The sequence below is a fragment of the Botrytis deweyae genome (genome assembly GCF_014898535.1).
Source record: "Botrytis deweyae strain B1 chromosome Unknown BDEW_034, whole genome shotgun sequence".
Taxonomy (NCBI): domain Eukaryota; kingdom Fungi; phylum Ascomycota; class Leotiomycetes; order Helotiales; family Sclerotiniaceae; genus Botrytis; species Botrytis deweyae.
In genome coordinates, this window is record NW_024066241.1 from 21,846 (window position 1) to 40,276 (window position 18,431).

The window sequence follows — 18,431 nt, forward strand, 5'->3', positions numbered from 1 at the left end:
CGCCATAATCTGTACCTCATTCCTGTTCCATTCAAGAAAGCTCCAGAGAATAAAGTGGCCGGCATGGCATTTACAGTTAATTCTACTCTTATTTTCTGATAAGCTTTAGATTATACAGATGAAGCCGAGAGGGACACACGAGGTTGTTGAAAATTTTGGCAGCACTATGGAGCAGTAGACTTGAGATCACAACACAAGTTCCACCAAGCACGATCCACTAGTGGGTGCAGAGACTGAAGGGATACTGCACAAACTGGTTTGGCGATATCTCTTACAAACTCAGTCTCGATATCCTGATATCTTGAAACTTGTTTTAATGATTGATTGAGAATTGAACAATGAAAAGTATGAGTTTTGGTGTCAAAAGATTGAAGAATTAGTTTATAACAAGTCTTCAAGGTAGAGAAGTGCAAATGATACCATAGAAATTTTAAGACCAATAGTACCTAGGTAGTTATAGATACAGAATAACCCTTCCTTCTCGCCACTATTTCATCATACCAGCAGTAAAATTTAGACTGAGATATCGACTATCAATGGATTTAAGTCTAACGACAGTAAAAGTCTTATAAAACGGTCTCTACATCAGAAGTATCGGCTAATCAAGCCAGAAGTCTACAACAGAAATGGGGTCTTCAGCTGCTAATAATCCTGAATCAACACCGAACAAACCGAAGATTATTCTTCAAACTTTCTCTTCCTATCCTAATGCTTGCAGTGTGGGAAGCTGTTTACCTTCCCAAAGGTATTTGCAAGTTGAAAAATTCACTCCATACTGTGCGTCTTTTTTCATTCTCGCATTATTTAATCATTACACGCAAAGTTCAATCGAGATCGTCAACCATTTTCATTCCTACAACGAAACAGTAATCTTGCGCCAGGGCGACGTAAAAAAAGTTTTCACCTCACAATTGGCCGCAATGGCTCCACCAGCCGGTGAAGATGTTCTTGGTGCGTTTATAAATTTGAATCAGCAAGTTAGCGAAGCCGTTCAGCTGTTATACCTTCGGAGCGATGAAGCATTTCTGAGTCACTGCTCGAACAAGTCCGGAACTGCTTCTTAAAGATTGAATGTGTAATTGCGGCGTCAAATGACGCTCAAACTTTCGAAAAAGATGCTCCCACTAAGGGCCCGTTCGGATCGATTTTTTTTTGGATATTATACTAATATATTAGAAATATTAGCCCAATATTGTATTTACCGAATGTAATATTGAGCTTAATATATATTAGATTATATTAGATTTAATATATAGCTGAAATATTTCGAAGTGAATATAATATTTGAGTTAATAAAATATTGAGTCTAATAATCTTAAAATAATAAATACAACAAATTTTCTCAACCTTTCTTATATAATAAACTAATAATAGTTTTTGAAATATAATTGAACAAACGTATTTGAGAAAAAGTATTATTTTCTTTATTTTCAACTCAATTTCGTATATTCCAATATTATTCCAAATATGTTAATCTCAATCAAATATATTTAATATATATTAATTTTAATAATTTAATTATCCTTGTCGTTTTATTATTATTAGAGATTTCATTAATTAAATAAGAAATCGATCCGAACGGACCCTAAGTTTTCTTCTATGTTTCCGATGACTCCAGGGACGAGTGTCTATCAGCCGGATGGCAGTGTGTAAGTGCGATTTCAATTCTGTAGTTTGATCTCCACCAATCACATACCAATGGATCGCATTACTAGAAACGATGGCCAAGATAGAGCAGCGTGCACGCATATCACCCTCCTAGCAAAAGACGAAGATCCTATGAAGCCTTTGGCTTACCAACCAGGTATGAACAATAACTGGGTTAGATTTCCGTGGAAAAGTCTGTGCAAAAAATGTCCAGTCATCTTACATCTCCTTGATCACAGTCTCTTACCCTGTGAAGATGGTGAACAGCGTCTCGTGTACGATCCTCAGAATACCAACTTCCGGAAAGCTTCCTACCACTATGTCGGTGTTTACTTTACAAGATTTATGCGTTCCAGGTTCGCCCAAAAGCTGGACGGATACGACAGAGTCAAGGATCTAAATAACTGGGAGGCATTCAGAGCAGTTAGACGTATAGGATTCAGACTGAAAGGCGCCAAGAATTGTGAGAAGGTGGTGGAAGATACGGAAAAGGCAGAGATGATCAACATGGGAAAATTCTTAGGAATGAAAGAAAGCTCGATTAGGGATATCTGCAACGATGAAACCGATACTGACAGTAAGTAGACACTCCATTCGACCGTATCTATCTTGGTGCTGGAGGTTAGTCAGGGATCATGAGTGTTATTGTGTCGCCCTTCTCTCATTCACCATACATGGGACGCTGACAGGGCTAGTTATTTGGGGAGGAAGGCGCGATGATCATAACATAACATGCCTGCAAAATTTTGAGGGTGATATATCCAAGCGAATGAGGAAAACGCCCATCCTACGAAAGATTAGTTAATGTCGTAACCTTAGCTCCCGAACGTTGTCAAATAACACATGTTTCGAGTCAAGTTGATGGACGTGAGGTTTGAGTTTATACTCGATTTAATAACGTGTTTCCAAAACGTGACTTTTTTTGATCTAATCAACTTTTTGCTGAATCCTATATTAAAATAATTAAATTACTTTCAATTCGATCAATATAACTTCAAATTGAAAAAACTCTATATTATAATATAAATCTCAATTGATAAAATCAACAAATAAAATTTGAATACTTTTAATCAAAAATTCATTGAATTGAAAATAATTAAATGAAAATTGAATTTCGAAAATTCAAAAACCTAAAAACTATTTCAAAAATCATAATTTCATTCAATTACCTCCAATTCCATAAATTTTTGATCAATTCTATTCAAACTTTATTTATAAATTCTATCAATTAAGATCTATATTATAATACAAAATTTTTTCAATTTGAAACTATATTAATTGAATTGGATTTTCCGATTTCAAAAATTCGACTAGGTGATATTCGAAAAAGTGCTTTTTTGGGGGGAAACACGTTATTAAATTGAGTGTAGCGATGAGGTAAGCTTGCTTAGTCATGAATCACAGGGTACTAGAGCGTAGCTTGTCTCGCGGGTGACAGGAAAAATGGCACACACAAATTCGTAATTCTCATTCAATGGAACAACACCTCTCTTTCAATTGATTCAACACCACCACTTTTTATATTTATAATAAGAATAATATGGTAGTTTTATTAATTCGATATCAGAGATTAATTCTATATAAGTTTTATGATTCTAAGTGCAATATTCGTAGAATAATTCATTACGGAAGATCGACTCGCTTCCATTGACAGAGACTTTTAAATTCGCTATATTCAGAGCTTTAAGATTCAGTATAAGATAAAAAAATTAATATCGATGCTATATAGGGTACTGTTTTGAGTGATATAATTATATAATTGATATAAGGTAGTGTTGTGGTTCAATTCCCTCTGAAAGTGAGTTGTTTCGAGGGGGAAACCACTCTAAAAACCACCCTTTTGACCACCTTTTCACCACCCAGTGAGCTGTCCTTTCATTTTAATAACATCCCTAAGCCTCTGAGGCATAGTATCTACTAGTTTATTGATATGTTCAATAGTAACTTGCTCCCAACCCTCATTTATAAGCTCCCGCATGGTTGTATCGTCCCAATGGGCATGCCTCCGAACGACTTGTTTTGGGATTTGCCAGATATTTTCGATGATTGAGAGATCAGGACTATCATGACAGTTTTGATAGGTTTCTAAACTATGATCTCTCTTCCATTTCTTCACTATATTGTCCTTCTTGCCCCCATAGCCGTGTCCTGAATCACCATCTTCCTCGAGTACGAAATCCTTCGATACAGCTAACCATCGCTTTACCTCCCCATCCAATATAGTATCGACATAAACCTTATGGGACAACTTGCCATTCCGGTTCCCAGGAACATCGTAATATATAAGATTGCTCTTAAAGTTGTAGCCCACTGCCGCCCAGCAGTGTTGCTTATTGCGGTGTTCCTCCTTTTCTACCCCTCTGAGCTGAATACACTCAGGACAGAGCCTCTGGCCTAGCTTTCTAATGATCCTATACTTTCCCTCAGGCCCGAAACCCCAATGACACTCATCAGAGAACCTAACTCTTCTCCAATCCTCCGGATTAGGGTATTTAGCTAGCATATCGCGGGCAAATTGGAGTCTAGCGGCAGCTGTTCTCTGTGTAACCCATCCCTTGCAACAAGCTATACATTTTCGATATCCCATAGATCCCATAGCTCGTGCAATAGTCCTTCCGGATTGGTCTAATCCACATGCCTCTCCCAATTGCTTCCAATTGAGGGATCTAGCCTCAAAACCCTCCGTTTGGATCATGATCTCCATAGCACGTATATCGCGAGGAGTAAGGGTTTTTTTTGCTCCTCTAGTCTCTTTACGTACTGTAGAATCATGTAGACGCCTTGGATCGCGATCATGCCAATGTCGATATCCGGTGCGAGGTGCGACATTGTAGGCCCTGAATACTCGAGCTTTGAAAGTAGTGACAATTCCATCAGCTATTCCATCAAGCATAGCCTGGGTTTTAGCTTTAACAGGGGTTCTATTATGCTGTTGGGGATACGTTTTATCCTCATAGCGATCGCGGCGAGTTGATACCATTATGTTGTGATTTAATAATTAATTTTGAAGTTGTGGTAATTGACGTGAATTGAGGTTAAAAGGACACGTGTGCCATTTTTCGTGTCACTCGCGAGCTTGTCTTCAAACTCTAATAAGTTTGGTATCCTCACAAACTTAGGACATTTACATCCAAGATTCCAAGCTTGTTGAATTGCCGCCGTGTCTCATATTCAGACCACCAGGACCGATCGGTGGTTACATAATGCATGTTCCAGAATTTGAGGCCATACAATTGAGGCATACAATCTCTCATCAAGCTTGACCAGAATGGCCGTCTGCGAAAGCTTTCACAAGGGTCAAACTTCGATGCATACACCGGCAGTATTGAGCAGTCAAATACTCGGCTTTTGATTTCACGGACGCTGTTGCATCAGCAGTATTTGTGTGTAAGTGCAGCTTCTCATCTCACGTGGAGGAGTGACGCGTCGATCTTAAACATTAACCTTATGGGGTACAAGCTCATCTGATGCTGGTATTTGCGACATGTCTTTTCAAATACCGACCACGCCAAAGATTATCCTTACCAAAAGCACTCTCCACCTCTTGGACTCTGTGGTTAGATTTCGCTTCCACTTCAAGCCCCAAAGACTTAGGTACGCATCGTTGGCTGCAAAATATAGGAGGATGTCGATATCTCGAAAATGGTTAGCGTCCGAATTAATGCCGAAGTTCTTCCTAAGGTCGTTGGTACCTCATTTCCCATCCGCTGGGGTTGCAATGGAAGGTTACTAGACACGCCTGACTATCAAGATTCATCACGATGGAAAGATATAATCTCGTGGAGCACGGATATGACGAAGCATTACTAGGAAGCAGCCAAAGTTTCTTGTTCCACGCGAACTGTGTACACATTTCCTTATCTGCTTATCGCAAAGACCTGTGGGTAAAATTGATCATTCATTCCTTCGGCAGAAGTCTTCTGACCGAAATGGACGGATTGAAACATTTGACACATATTCTGAAATCTTGTCCAGCGCCGACTCGAGTGTACACAGAATGCCTGATCAGGTCACCGAGTAACGTTACAATAAGCTTTTTCATCATTCGTTTCATTGAAGCCCCTCAAGCTGAAGTCGTTTTCTCCTAACCGCTGGGGTAAATCCACTTTTTCCTTCATCCCACCAAGTGGCTTATCGGCAATCTTGTACCCCTGACGATCGACCGGGCATTTTATCACCCACCTTCCATATTTTGATATTCAATGTTTTGCATGTGCCGGGGAAAGGTAATTCCAGATGTCTCTCACATGCGACTTAATCACCATCCATCAGGATTTGAGTCCTTAATTTCCTCAAATTCCGCGCCCGTGATGATTCTTGGAACTGTTTCTTGTTCCCGAGGAGAGTGTTATATCACATTTTCAGTCGAAAGTAGATACTAAGTAGGCCCTCGCGGATATTGAATTCCTTATCGAGAAGTCATTCTAACAACCCCTTACCTCCGTGAGGAATGAACGTGGGCGTCAATGGTTGGAATGTGGGAATCCCAGTTTTGGGAAATTGTCAATATCGTCGTTTGACCTCTTACCTCCAAGAACTCAATGTAAAGTTGTTATTTGATTGCAACCTGATTGAGATGTTGCTGTTTGTTAAACTCAATTATCTGAGTAACGTGTGGCCACCTTGAGAGGAGCCACAAATGCACTGCTATGTAATCGCCTGAGTGTTGGTTGTGAAAATAACAAAAGTAAGTATAAGAAGGTCGAGTCTACCATCCAAAGAGTGGTTCCAATAAACAACGAGACTTCACTCAAAGTAGACACTTTCGATAGCTGGACTTTTCGAAACTCTCAAGATCCACTCAGTTCATTCTAGACTCACAGTCACAACCGAACTTCAACAATTTCTTCAATTATGCCGTCGCTCTCTGCACTCGCTCCTCTTGCGGGCATTATTGCCAGTATTCCTTCTGTGATTGCGGGCTTTGATCCGACCTCGCAGAGTAATGTTGCCGTTTATTGGGGTGAGCTTGCCTGAACGTCTCTAGCATTACTTGTAGATTTTGTATTAACTCAGAAAAGGACAAAACTCATATGGACAGGGCTCTGGAGCTTATGTCCAGCAACGGCTCTCATATTATTGTCAAAGTAAGTTCCCTCAGCCGAACGACATATATTAACAAAGCTAATAAGATAAAGATACGGAAATCAACGTACAGACATACTCTCAAAGAAGTCCCTATCTAATTTTCTAATCAATCGCGTAGATCATCCCCCTCGCATTTTTGAGTTCTATCAACACGCCAGTCCTCAACTTTGCCAACCAAGGAGACCCATGCACGGTAATTTCAGGATCTACTTTATTTTACTGCTCAGAGCTCGAGTAAGTATAAACTCTTAACTCCTTACTTAGCACCTTCTCTTAACATCCAATCTAGAGCCGACATTACCACATGCCAGGAGACATATGGCAAGACAATTTTGCTTTCTGTTGGCGGGGCCACTTATACCGAGGGCGGTTTCACATCCACACAAGCTGCCATAACCGCTGCAAATAACCTTTGGTCGTGGTTTGGACCTGACACCTCTGGTGACATTCGACCTTTTGGAACCGCTGTAATTGATGGATTTGATTTTGACTTCGAAAGCACGGTATCCAATATGCCTACATTTGGAAATCAGCTCCGCTCGTTGATGGATACAGATAAAAACAAAACATGGCTTCTATCCGCTGCTCCACAGTGTCCCTACCCTGATGCCGCAGATGGACCAATGCTTGCTGGAACAGTATCTTTCGATATCGTCTGGGTGCAATTCTACAACAATTACTGCGGAGTACAATCATTCGTCCCCGGTGTTTCAACACAGAACAACTTCAATTTTGACACTTGGGACAACTGGGCCAAGACAGTATCACTAAACCCTAACGTTAAAGTCATGCTAGGCATACCATCAAACACTGGAGCTGGAGCTGGGTACACTTCTGGGGCCGCTCTTGCGAGCGTCATCGCATATTCAAAGAGTTTCTCCAGTTTTGGCGGCGTCATGATGTGGGATATGAGTCAACTTTACGCAAATGCCGGATTTCTCGATGCGGTCAACGTGGATCTCGGAAAGCCAGCTGTAACCGTACCAGTCACAACTAGCACTATGACTAGCACTATGACTAGCACTATTACTAGCACTATTACTAGCACTGTTACTAGCACTGTTACTAGCACTATTACCAGCAAATCTTCAATCACTTCCACTACTACTTCCGCTACTACAACGACTCCAGGCTCTACTATCACGACCATAACAACAACTAGCGCCAGCCCTACTTCGACTGGCGGTCCGCTTGTCAATGAGTGGAACCAATGTGGTGGACAGGGCTGGACTGGAGCCACTAATTGCGTCCCTGGCACAACTTGTGTTGCATATAGCATCTGGTACTCACAGTGCAATCCCAACTAGATTCCGATCTAGTGACGAGGGTGACGATGTTTGAGCCTCAACATATCATGAAGATGTAGCTAGACGTTATCCATTGCCTCATATTTGTATATTTCTTTCAGATTGTTTCACATACCTTCAACTTATTCGATTCCTTTGTATATACTTGGAGCCGTGGGATTTTTCAACGGTTCAGTGGCTTTTTCTTTCGATTAATCGCACATATTTCATAAATATGGCAGGTGGACGAGAAATCTTCTTTATCTTTTCAAATAGAATTTTATTTAGTAGCTCATTATATACCAAATTTATAAGAATTTCTGATTCGAGAATGAAACATCCAGACCGTCTATTTCTCGTGATTCCAAGTAGGACTCGATACTTTTTTAACGTGCATGTATTACCCTGTACTCGTGTGTTTCTTCGCATCGACTCCTCGACGTCTTCTTCATGAGAAATACGACATCCCATATCTTCTCTCAAAAATTCTGTGTCTAATTCGACGTGAATCACTCAGCTTGTCGGGATGGGCTGGCCAACGTTTCCCATGATTCTTGTTCGCCGTGTGGAATTTTATCTTATCTCGTGATTCTACTGTAATATTATAGAAAAACCAAGTTCTAATCCATCTGTCATTTTCGAAGAGACGTTGCATTGATTTAAATACTCGGGAAAGCCAGAAGATCCGGGAGCTAGATAATTTTAGTAGGAAACTAACGATTTAGCTTGAAGGCTTCAATTCAACTCCGTAATACTTTCAAACCTTCAACCCTGTTATTATTTAGCTAGTCAAAAATCTGATTTCAAGCTTCGGAGGCAAACCTCATTCTTCAAATTTTCAAAGTTTCGATGAGCATTTTATATATTGTTGCGAAAGATCCTATGAGTAAGCAGCTGAGTGATCTTAAAGGTTGGCTTTAATAGTAATAAGAGAATATTATTATTATAATAATAGTGAAAAATGGTAAAAAGTTTAAGCTTAGGGATGAATCGAATATATAATATAAGAATTAAATTGAAATCAATTTATAAAAGCTATATTGAATTGAAGCAAAATTACTTGCTTTTTCCTAGGTTTTCTTTAAAGAATATCCTAGATTTAGATAGTTCATAATGAAATTCTAGTAGTTTCTATGCTTATAAATAAGATCGATTTAAATTGTATCTTAAAGAACTATATTGTATTATAAAAAGTAAGTATACTAATCAATTTAGTTCATTTTATTAACAATTTTTTATATTATTCCATACTATTCTATTCTACTATAAATCAATTTAATAAAAGATACTATTATATAACTATATAATAATAAAAATGTCTAATACAAAATCATATTATATATATACTATTTATCAAAATACCTCTTAATCAGTAAGATATTAATAAGTAATTTAGTAGACTTATTATAGAGTTTTATAGTCGGCTTAAAATGACTTACAATCTCATTATCTAATTGGTTATAAATCTTTTATAATGTTTTTGATATTATGGTATTATAGTGTTAGAATATAGAATCTTCTGAATTAGCTATAGAATTTTTGAAATGAGTTTATTTAAGCTAACATGAATTGAAGAAAAGAAAAAGTGATAACTATATACAAAAAGCTAGAGGCTTTCAAATGATATAGTTTTTATAATTCTAGCTTTAAAACTGGGTTTTTTTTTAAGGATTAAAGTTTATATAATGTAAATTTTGATAGAGCTTATATAATTAATTAAAAGAAGTAGTAGGGTTTATATTGAATATTATAAGTAGATTATTAATAAAAATTATCTTAATATACTAGCTTGTTGGAAGTTGTGGCACGTGCACTACGCTACTGTGCATATATCACTTCCACTTCATAGTTAGATTTTACCTTAGAAAAATTAATCTACATAGTCAATATTACATGCATTCCACTGGCCTGCTCCTTCATTATGAACATAGCTTTTGTTTTAAGTATGACTCTCTATAGGGAAAAGATGAGAAGCATAGGGTAAAAAGTAAGGGTATAAGAAGGACTATCTTATATTAAGTATAGTGTATCTAACTCTGAGGGGAAGAGCTCTATATAGGATAGAGCTCTCACTAGTACTGATCAGGGCTAGCTCCCCCTAATCTAGCATCACGTGAATTATACTTTCAACGGCTTTCGTAGTTTAGTGATATAGTTGATGATCTAATGTAAAATCTAAATGAAATTGAAATCTGAATGAATTCTGAGAAAAAGTAATAATATAAGATAAACCGAATTCGCTTGTGAGCTTTTTATAAAATTTCTTTTTTTAAATTTTTATAATTATAAATATAATTATACTATACTTTCTCAAAAAGCAAGGGGTCCGGGGGCTCGCAGGCCCCTAATATAAATAGAAATATAATCTAATTATAAAACATATAAACTTTTTTATATAAAGATAATTACTTTAAACTAAAACTCAAAATTGAATTTTCAAATCCAAGAAATTTGTCAAAACCCTATTGATTAAAATAAGCTTTATAAAATATAGAGATTTAAATCAATTCGATTAATATCTTAAAAACATTCTATTTAATATAGTATTAAAGTATTGAATATTCTATTATAATGATGAAATGGATGCTTTATCAATAATAAATTCTATCACTACAGGGCTATTAGAGAAGGGTCTAATTGCGATCAAGATTTTACAGAAGCCCATAGAGACCAGCGAACCTATCGTGTGGATTTTCAAACATCACGAAGATGTTTATCCACCTCTCTCTTCACCGGGCCAGCCTGCTTCATGGTGTCTCCCAGATTACGCGGTTCTGGAGAAAATTTCTATGTTTGCGTTATTGTTCAAAGAAAATATTGCGAAAAGAAGACATGAAAACCGAACTCCCGATCCCCTTCTCGAACGAGATGACTCCACAATCTATGATCCAGAACTTGCAAATGTTAAGAAGCACTTTATATGGGCGAGAGCGGTTTATATCGAGGAAATTCTGGGATCCAGCGAAGCTAAAGAGCAGGATGAATATGAGGAGGTACGATCTATGGTATCAGAAAGAGTATTTGATGCTCTGTATTACTGGATAGTCTTTGCGGTTGATGGTGAGCTAGCGTGTCAGTTCTGGAAGAAGCCCGAGACAATCGGATCATAGATCTGCAACATCGTGAGAGTCGCGAGATTCACTTGCGCATCTCCAAAGACAGTCAAAAAAGCAAAAAAAAGAAATCAATGATGTAGAGACCTATTCCAAATCATATTCGCTTTCATCTGGCTCCAAATTGTTCGAGCATACCCCATCCCTTTCGAACGTCTGGTACAGCCCAAGCTCTGTTATTTCTACTCAATATCCCAGAAATTGGTCAGTTGTCAAGGCTTATTGTGCTTTCACCGTGCAGAAATAAACTTGAATGTAGGCAAAAGCGCTTTCAATTAAGGATGGATCGTGGTCGAGACAAAAGGAGCAGCTGAGGCTGGTGCAGATCCAAACTGTACATATACGCCTAAATCTTTTGTCTTAAACAGGCTCGCCATGCTAGACAGATTCCCCGTGATCAATAATCTCTATCTGGCCAAGAGTTCTGGTGATCTTATGGACAGGGACGATGAAATACTACATGACCCCGATACATCAATTGGTGGAGACCAATCACAACATTGGGTAACTCTTTACGTGCAGAGCTTTATGGGTTGTGATTACGCAAAGAAGCAGCTGTAATATAAAATCATCACTACTCACTCAAGCAGGATTTGGATGGCTTTCAAGAACCTTGGTTTTTTTGTGAAAGGCTCCCATAATTATGGACTTAGAATGGATGAGATACAAGACATGGCCGATGTTGCTGTGTTTTTTGGAGCTACAGATCTGTCATTTGATACTCTCAGTAAGTACAGCCCACTCGTGACGAAACAACTTCAGTCCGTTACTTAGATGTACAAACCCATTCCCAGGTCGAATGCTAACGTCATGTTCACAGTGAGCAAGTTAACGAAAGTCTGCCCGCAGATGAACGACTACTGGGGATTGATCTGGGACCGTCGGACGTCGCACAAACATAAAAATGGAATGGTTGAAGCTACGATTACAGTTAAAAGCATAGCGGGAACTGCGATATCACAGGGCATAAACTATGTGGATACCAATAGTAACATACCGCCTCAAAGAAAAATTTATCCTCAGGAAATCATTGTACCAAATGGGTGATGAGGCGTTGTGAACATTCAAGTGAGGAGGTTCAATTTTGAGCGGAAGGAGCCACCTTCAAGAAAAAGTTTACTACCATTACGTTTATGATAATAATGAACCAGAATCCGTCCTAGGACTCTAGTTTTCTGTAAGAAAACCGCTATGACTAGATGTGATTCCTAGAAAAATGATGACCAGAATTGCAGGTCAATGTGCTGAGGACTTTCGGGAAAAAGTATTCAATGACTTACAACATCTGATGTTCAAAAGTGTTTTAGAAAAGGAATAAGAAGCTAGAGTTACAATCAAAGTGGCGTATTACTAGGAATCACAATACAAGAACATGGATCGTACTGGTATTAGTCCTGTCCACAAAGATATGATATCTCTATTTGCGCCCCATCCTCTCCCCCAAACCCTTTTCATGCGGGGAGTTGCTCACTAGAAATGTAGCTAGTGAAGAATCACCAGTAACCAGGATTTCACTCCATGACTTATTAGTTTGGAATATCGAACATCTTCAGCTCACTAGCCTTCGCAATCTTCTTCTCTGTCTCTCACTCGGCAACGTTTTTCTTGCTACTGCTTTGGTGATGACTTACTCGATAAGAATATTTACAATTGCGGGCGCTTGACTAAATGCTTCAGTCGAAGGGTTTGTATTTGCTTCCACTCCCAAAATTGCTCCCCTTCGTGAAGGTGAAGACGACATACAAGATTTTATCACTCGTCGTGAAGCAGTACGCCAGTACGGGATCAAGTAAAAGCGGGTCCAACAGTACGGAATCAAGCAAAAATGGGTCCAGTCACAAACTTAAGCGAGGTTTTGAGTATATATAATTAAATAATGCAGGTTCTGTCTGTAACGCGAAGACCGAATGGCCTGCTGGTACAGTGGATAGACCTTATGTCTATGGATCTTAAATCCATTATCCATCTGAGAAGCCCGGGCCGCTAGGTTGTTACACCCCAAGCTGGTCTTAAAGGTGGCCCCTCTCGATGATGATAGAGAAGAGAATAAATTGCATCATAGCATAATTTGCGCCCCAACTTTTTTTTTTGCCGATTTCTCTTTGAGCTGGTACCGCAGCTGAATTGGTGGAGGTAAATGTGGTGCTAGTTAATCTTGCTGCGACTTCCAACGCGGCTTGTCAGGCATATTAGCCAGTCTTACCTTATCTCTTTTTGGACTTCTCCCCTTACGTTACGGATTTTCAATCCTGGAAACAGAACAACTCCAGAATTTCACGGTTAATGCAAAGGAAAGGTTAAAAATCACATGATTCATGCCGGGTCTGGGCGTCTAGGTTGTATTTTCAAGAAATGCGACACGATACCGCATGGCCTTCGGCTCTGGAAGCATTTAATCTGAGTAGCTGGGATACACATTAATAATACACAAGATAGATTCCGATCTCAAACTTTCTGCTTCTTAACCCGAGTTTTTAGTGTCACATGTCTGCCCTGAAAAATGGAATGGATTAGGTAGGTCACGGAAGGACGCTCAAGGACTACAAATATTGATGCACAATGTAAATGGTACAATCTACGAGTTTTTGTATGGTGCCTGGTATTTATTTTCATTAAGAAGGGAACAACCATTCGTACTCCAGCTACAACATTATCCGTCGAATACACAGCCATCTATCAAATGCGGATTTAGTGTGCTGAATCCCATGTCAAGCCAGCATCAGATCACCAGGTGTGTACAGACTGATGGCACACTGCAAGAATTGATTTTTGAATATCTCTTGATATATCAAGTTTTATATTTTAGAAATCCTATCAATTCTCCACTAGAAATGAAATAATCAAATTGTAACTTTCGAATATGAAATACCAGTAACAGTAGTTTCAATATCCGGCAAAAATTTCAGAAGTGTACTGAACTGTATCCGAAGACCAACATTCAACTTACATAAAATAAAATAATTCCCCGACAATCTTCATGACCGGATACACTGAACTCGTTCTCGCACGCTATCAAATAAGAAAGATGCCTCTTTGTAGTATCTTGTAACTAAGCCCCTAGATTCAATTTCGCGCCGTGTCTATTGGCATTTTTTCGAACATTATTCTCGTATACTGTTGAGAAAATAGTGTCAGCATGTGAAGGTAAAGTTCGTTCATCCTGTCTCAATAGATGATTCCATGATGGGGGATGATTAAACTAACCAAACAGGTCATAGCTGGCATTCTTGACCCCAAGGAATACCGCCAAGTCAGCAAGATCTTGGTAGTCTCTACTGCTCAACTCTCTTAATGGAGCGCCATTTGCCCATAGTCCCAAGTTGAAAAAGGCATGACGAAGTCTTGCTGGGTTCGTGGTAACGTTTGCATGACCAGGTTGATCTTCCATAAATGAGGAACGCATTAAGGCTTGGAAATAGATGCCTATGGAGTGATGCTCGTCGTTTTTCTGGGCGGAGAGATCAGGGTCATACATTAGTTCGTCCGACAGGTCACCTAAAGAGCCAGCGAGCTTATATCTGTAGACTGTAAGAAGCAATGGAAGCTTTCCGAAGATTTTGGCCTTGCTGAAGGTGTAGAACTTTGGTTTGCTACAACCTTCTGGCATCGTATCGATGAACCGGATCTCGGAGTTTTTGATCCTATGTCGAATAACACAGGTTAGCTGGATTATTACTCTATGCATGACGCATCACATTCTTGCTAGTAAGACATGACATACCTATTCAGCTCCGCCTGTGTGCTATTAACGTTTTGTTTCGCACTCCAATGAGAAGTAATGATTGCTGCATGTTGAAGGCTGCTGTCAAGAGAGACACTACTTGAAAAGGGTCTCTGATGACAGCTCCACCAGCAGAGAATGCGCATAGTCTTAGGATCTTCGATCTCGTTGACAGTCGCTCCAAAATACTTAGTCAACGCTAATACACGATCAATAAAGGTTTCAATATTTTTCATATCACCAGGTCCAGAGAAGGACATCTTTCGTTCCTGATGCCAAATTATCCAAACTTTCATAAACTCCATCACCGTCTCTGGTGTCTCGTGTTTGATTGACGAAAAGTTCTTTTGGGATTTTGCCAAATCAGAACCTAAAAGCTCTTCGATGTATAAAATCTTATTCTCCCAGAGGAGCTTCGTCACCATCGTTGTTGCGGGGTCAAAGACGATGTGATTGTCATCGGCAGGTGGAGAAAAGAGGTCCTTGTGCAGTGCCATGTGGGAGTTAATCGGACGCGATGAATTTCCGAACAACATGCGCAAAAGAGGGAAACAATTGAACGCAGTCTGTTCATCGACACAGAAATATGCAGGCTGACTAGGTGCATCGATTGGCCTGATGGGGTCTTCGTGATGTTGCAAAACCAACAGAAATTCTTTGACGGCATAGCGATTGAGGCTGTTTGGTGCGATGCAAGACAGAAATTAGTCCAGATTCTGGATTGAGGAATAGCAGGGTTTGAACTACCTATCATCCTTGGCTAGATCTCCGTCTTTAACATCTTGATGATCTTTCTGATCAACGTCACAGGAAAAATCTTTGTTATGTTCAAGATCATGCAATTTCGGAGCACCCAGCTTTCCAAGGAGCTTTTCTACAGGTTTGAGTAAATTATCGAGTTCCGCCGCATCGTTCGCGCTGAAATTTCCTGTAGAGCTTGCCACAGGTAACACTAATTTTTTGTAAAAGATGTCAAGCACATCCTGGGCCGTGGTGGACGACATTTTTAAAGTGATCAAAAGATGCCAAAAAGAGTTGTAGACTTGTAAAGGTTTATCGCAAGGACAAGAGATTGTGAGGCCGTAATAAAATAAGCAATAGAGTGTGGGAGAATACTTTATTGTATTTGACAAGCTTAAACAATCTCTTTCTCCAGAAGCAGACGTAGCTAGAGAAAACAATTGTTGAAGAAATCGCTGTCGCGTCGTTCTCTTCTTGTTGTATTAACAAGCAAAGCCTGATTGGAGGTGAAAGACTTAAACTCTCAAATGGGTTCTTTGCGAGGTTGAGCTAGCGCAATTCTAGTTGCCTGGGTGAATTTCGCTAACAGTTGGGACGAGATAAGGGGGGCCACTGAAATTCACTCGATTTCCTGTCCAAGTACGGTACCTACCTACACATGAAATTCATCAACACTGCCAAAAGAAACTTATTATGTTTCATATATTATAGCACAGTAATAGGCATCTGAGCCTTTTGACAAACCAAAATACATAGTCGAGGCCAGAGACCATTAAGATGTCATAATCAAACTCCAAATTCTATTTTGCGAACCACGTGCACAATCTAAGTGATGATCTGAAGCTCCCAAAAGTTCTTCTACAGGATATAAATGCTTTCGATAGGCTATGCACTTATAATCTGCAAGTCAAATTGAACGATTCATTTGCTTCGTTCTTATGAATCGCTCAATCTAAAACTACGGACCACGTGATGCATTGAATTCACTTCCGATTCTCGCTCTCAACCGTACAACTCCGGCAATGTGGGACATTCAGGCTTCGCTCGTCCTTGTAAGTCTCTTGTTCAATAATCTTGTCAAATATTTCAAGATCTGAGCCCCCTTCTTCATTTTTATTGATTTCATACGCCACGGACGCGACACATCAATCTTTCACAAGAAGAATCAAATATGAATAAGCGCAAACTATCATCGGAGTCTGACGACTCAGATTTGGTCAAGTTGTGTTCATTCCTTCTGCCGGAGGTTCAGAGAATTGTTAATGATCACAGGGTGTCGGAGAAATCTCCAATCAGACCGTTGTTAGAAGATATATTGCGCCATGATGGAATAATTCCCGTTCTCAGAGAATCTTCCAAAGCTATACAGCATCCCTCAATCAGGAAAGCGCATTCAAGCGAGGTACCAAATACTGAATTTTCTAGAGCTTTGGTTTCCACCATCAACAAAGGCATTCAAAAGGATGGAAAAATTGTGCGAGACTGTTTGCGCACCAAGCCGGCGAATAATAGCAGTCATTATCCGGCAATCCAAGCAGCGAGCAGTCTTCCTTCGAAGTACATCGGTTCCGCAGTGATACCACCTCCAAAGCCAACCAATTATGTTCCGAACACGTCAAAGAAGCCCGCACCTAGTACCTTGTAAGTTCGTCCTTCCATGCCGAGTCAATGACGATAAAAAAAAAGACTATTAACAGTTTACCTGTGCCATAGGGAGATCTCACAAATGCCTCCGCTAAAAGACCGAAGAATATACTTTCTCAAACGGCATGAGACTTCCGACGTACCATACCTTGCGCAAACCGAATTCCCAGAATTTATTACTGTAGGAGAAGAGAAATTCTTTCAGATGTGTCCTTTCGCAGGTTTCGCATTTGATGTAAAACGAATCGGGATGTTTCCAGATCTGGATGATAAGGCAATCTATGACCCTGAATCAACCCGAAACAAAAAGAGATGCATTGGTAAAGCGAAAATCATCTACTTGGCTAACTTGATAGACTCTACCTATTTCAATGAGATACGAGGCTCTCAGTCTCCATACGCTATAAGAATACTTTGCGGATGGAGTATTGAGAAGATATGGCTCAACACGAGAACTTGGGTATTGTTCGTCGATGGAAAATCCTTCGAGGAGCGGATTTCTTCTGAGGCGGAATTGGATGAAGTTTGTATGCTTGGTAGTTTTCTTGGTGCGAACACAGAGGGAACTGCTCTCCTACGAAAGAGGTACCGGAAGCATAGGTCGAAGGAATATCATAGTGATCCTACTAAAACCGGTAAGCGCTCAAGATCTTTTATTATTGTACTGTTATGCAGGTTTCAGTGATCGGGATTGCAGTCTGACAATACGGGGCTCGAAGGTCTGGATCGACGTGAAACATTCGAATGGTTTGAGTTGTTGAATCCGAGTCGACCATCGAATTGCTGTCAAATTCGAATTACTTGACCTCCCTAGTCTTCAATTCCGGAACACTGGGCTCCCTCTGCGCGTGGTTAATAGATTTTGGTCGACTAACCTTTCTTTTCCTACAGGTAATTCTCTTGTAAATAAGAGAGCTCTGGAATCAGGCATATCGTCGGTAGATGAGGCACATAGTAAGAGACTACGTGGGAACGATTATGTTGCGGACGAGGCTCAGAACGTGACTTCAGACTTGGGATGGCGACATCGTGATGATTGAGGAAATTTATGGTAGATAGATGTTAGCGTAGCGGATGATGCGGCCGCTTTGGAGGGCTACCGAACGTGGGGGTTCTGAAGTTGGTCTTCCTTGATGATTCAAGGTGGTAGGGAACGAAATAACTTGTTTCTAAATCTGCCAAATTGGCTTG

General features: G+C 39.7%; 6 protein-coding genes across 6 annotated transcripts; 4 read left to right on the plus strand and 2 right to left on the minus strand.

Annotated features, from left to right (window-relative positions):
* Nucleotides 1–1,698: 1,698 nt before the first annotated feature.
* EAE98_010144 (uncharacterized protein) lies at nt 1,699–2,232 on the plus strand (the record flags this gene model as incomplete). The annotated part of the gene is made up of 1 exon (XM_038957765.1): nt 1,699–2,232. One exon carries the CDS (start codon nt 1,699–1,701, stop codon nt 2,230–2,232), a length of 534 nt encoding a protein of 177 aa, XP_038805777.1.
* A 1,267-nt stretch (nt 2,233–3,499) lies between these two features.
* Nucleotides 3,500–4,627, minus strand: EAE98_010145 (uncharacterized protein; the record flags this gene model as incomplete). Its single annotated transcript, XM_038957766.1, has 1 exon — nt 3,500–4,627. One exon carries the CDS (start codon nt 4,625–4,627, stop codon nt 3,500–3,502), a length of 1,128 nt encoding a protein of 375 aa, XP_038805778.1.
* A 1,773-nt stretch (nt 4,628–6,400) lies between these two features.
* Nucleotides 6,401–8,342, plus strand: EAE98_010146 (uncharacterized protein). The gene is made up of 5 exons (XM_038957767.1): nt 6,401–6,610; nt 6,669–6,734; nt 6,786–6,799; nt 6,854–6,969; nt 7,025–8,342. Exons 1-5 carry the CDS (start codon nt 6,502–6,504, stop codon nt 8,040–8,042), a joined length of 1,323 nt encoding a protein of 440 aa, XP_038805779.1. The 5' UTR covers nt 6,401–6,501; the 3' UTR covers nt 8,043–8,342.
* A 2,258-nt stretch (nt 8,343–10,600) lies between these two features.
* Nucleotides 10,601–11,131, plus strand: EAE98_010147 (uncharacterized protein; the record flags this gene model as incomplete). The annotated part of the gene is made up of 1 exon (XM_038957768.1): nt 10,601–11,131. The coding sequence occupies one exon, from the start codon at nt 10,601–10,603 to the stop codon at nt 11,129–11,131; it is 531 nt and encodes a 176-aa protein (XP_038805780.1).
* Nucleotides 11,132–14,235: 3,104 nt separating this feature from the next.
* EAE98_010148 (uncharacterized protein) lies at nt 14,236–15,859 on the minus strand (the record flags this gene model as incomplete). The annotated part of the gene is made up of 4 exons (XM_038957769.1): nt 14,236–14,240; nt 14,339–14,775; nt 14,856–15,533; nt 15,603–15,859. 4 exons carry the CDS (start codon nt 15,857–15,859, stop codon nt 14,236–14,238), a joined length of 1,377 nt encoding a protein of 458 aa, XP_038805781.1.
* A 908-nt stretch (nt 15,860–16,767) lies between these two features.
* On the plus strand, nt 16,768–18,280 carry EAE98_010149 (uncharacterized protein; the record flags this gene model as incomplete). The annotated part of the gene is made up of 3 exons (XM_038957770.1): nt 16,768–17,237; nt 17,310–17,875; nt 18,132–18,280. The coding sequence occupies 3 exons, from the start codon at nt 16,768–16,770 to the stop codon at nt 18,278–18,280; spliced, it is 1,185 nt and encodes a 394-aa protein (XP_038805782.1).
* Between the last annotated feature and the right edge of the window lie 151 nt (nt 18,281–18,431).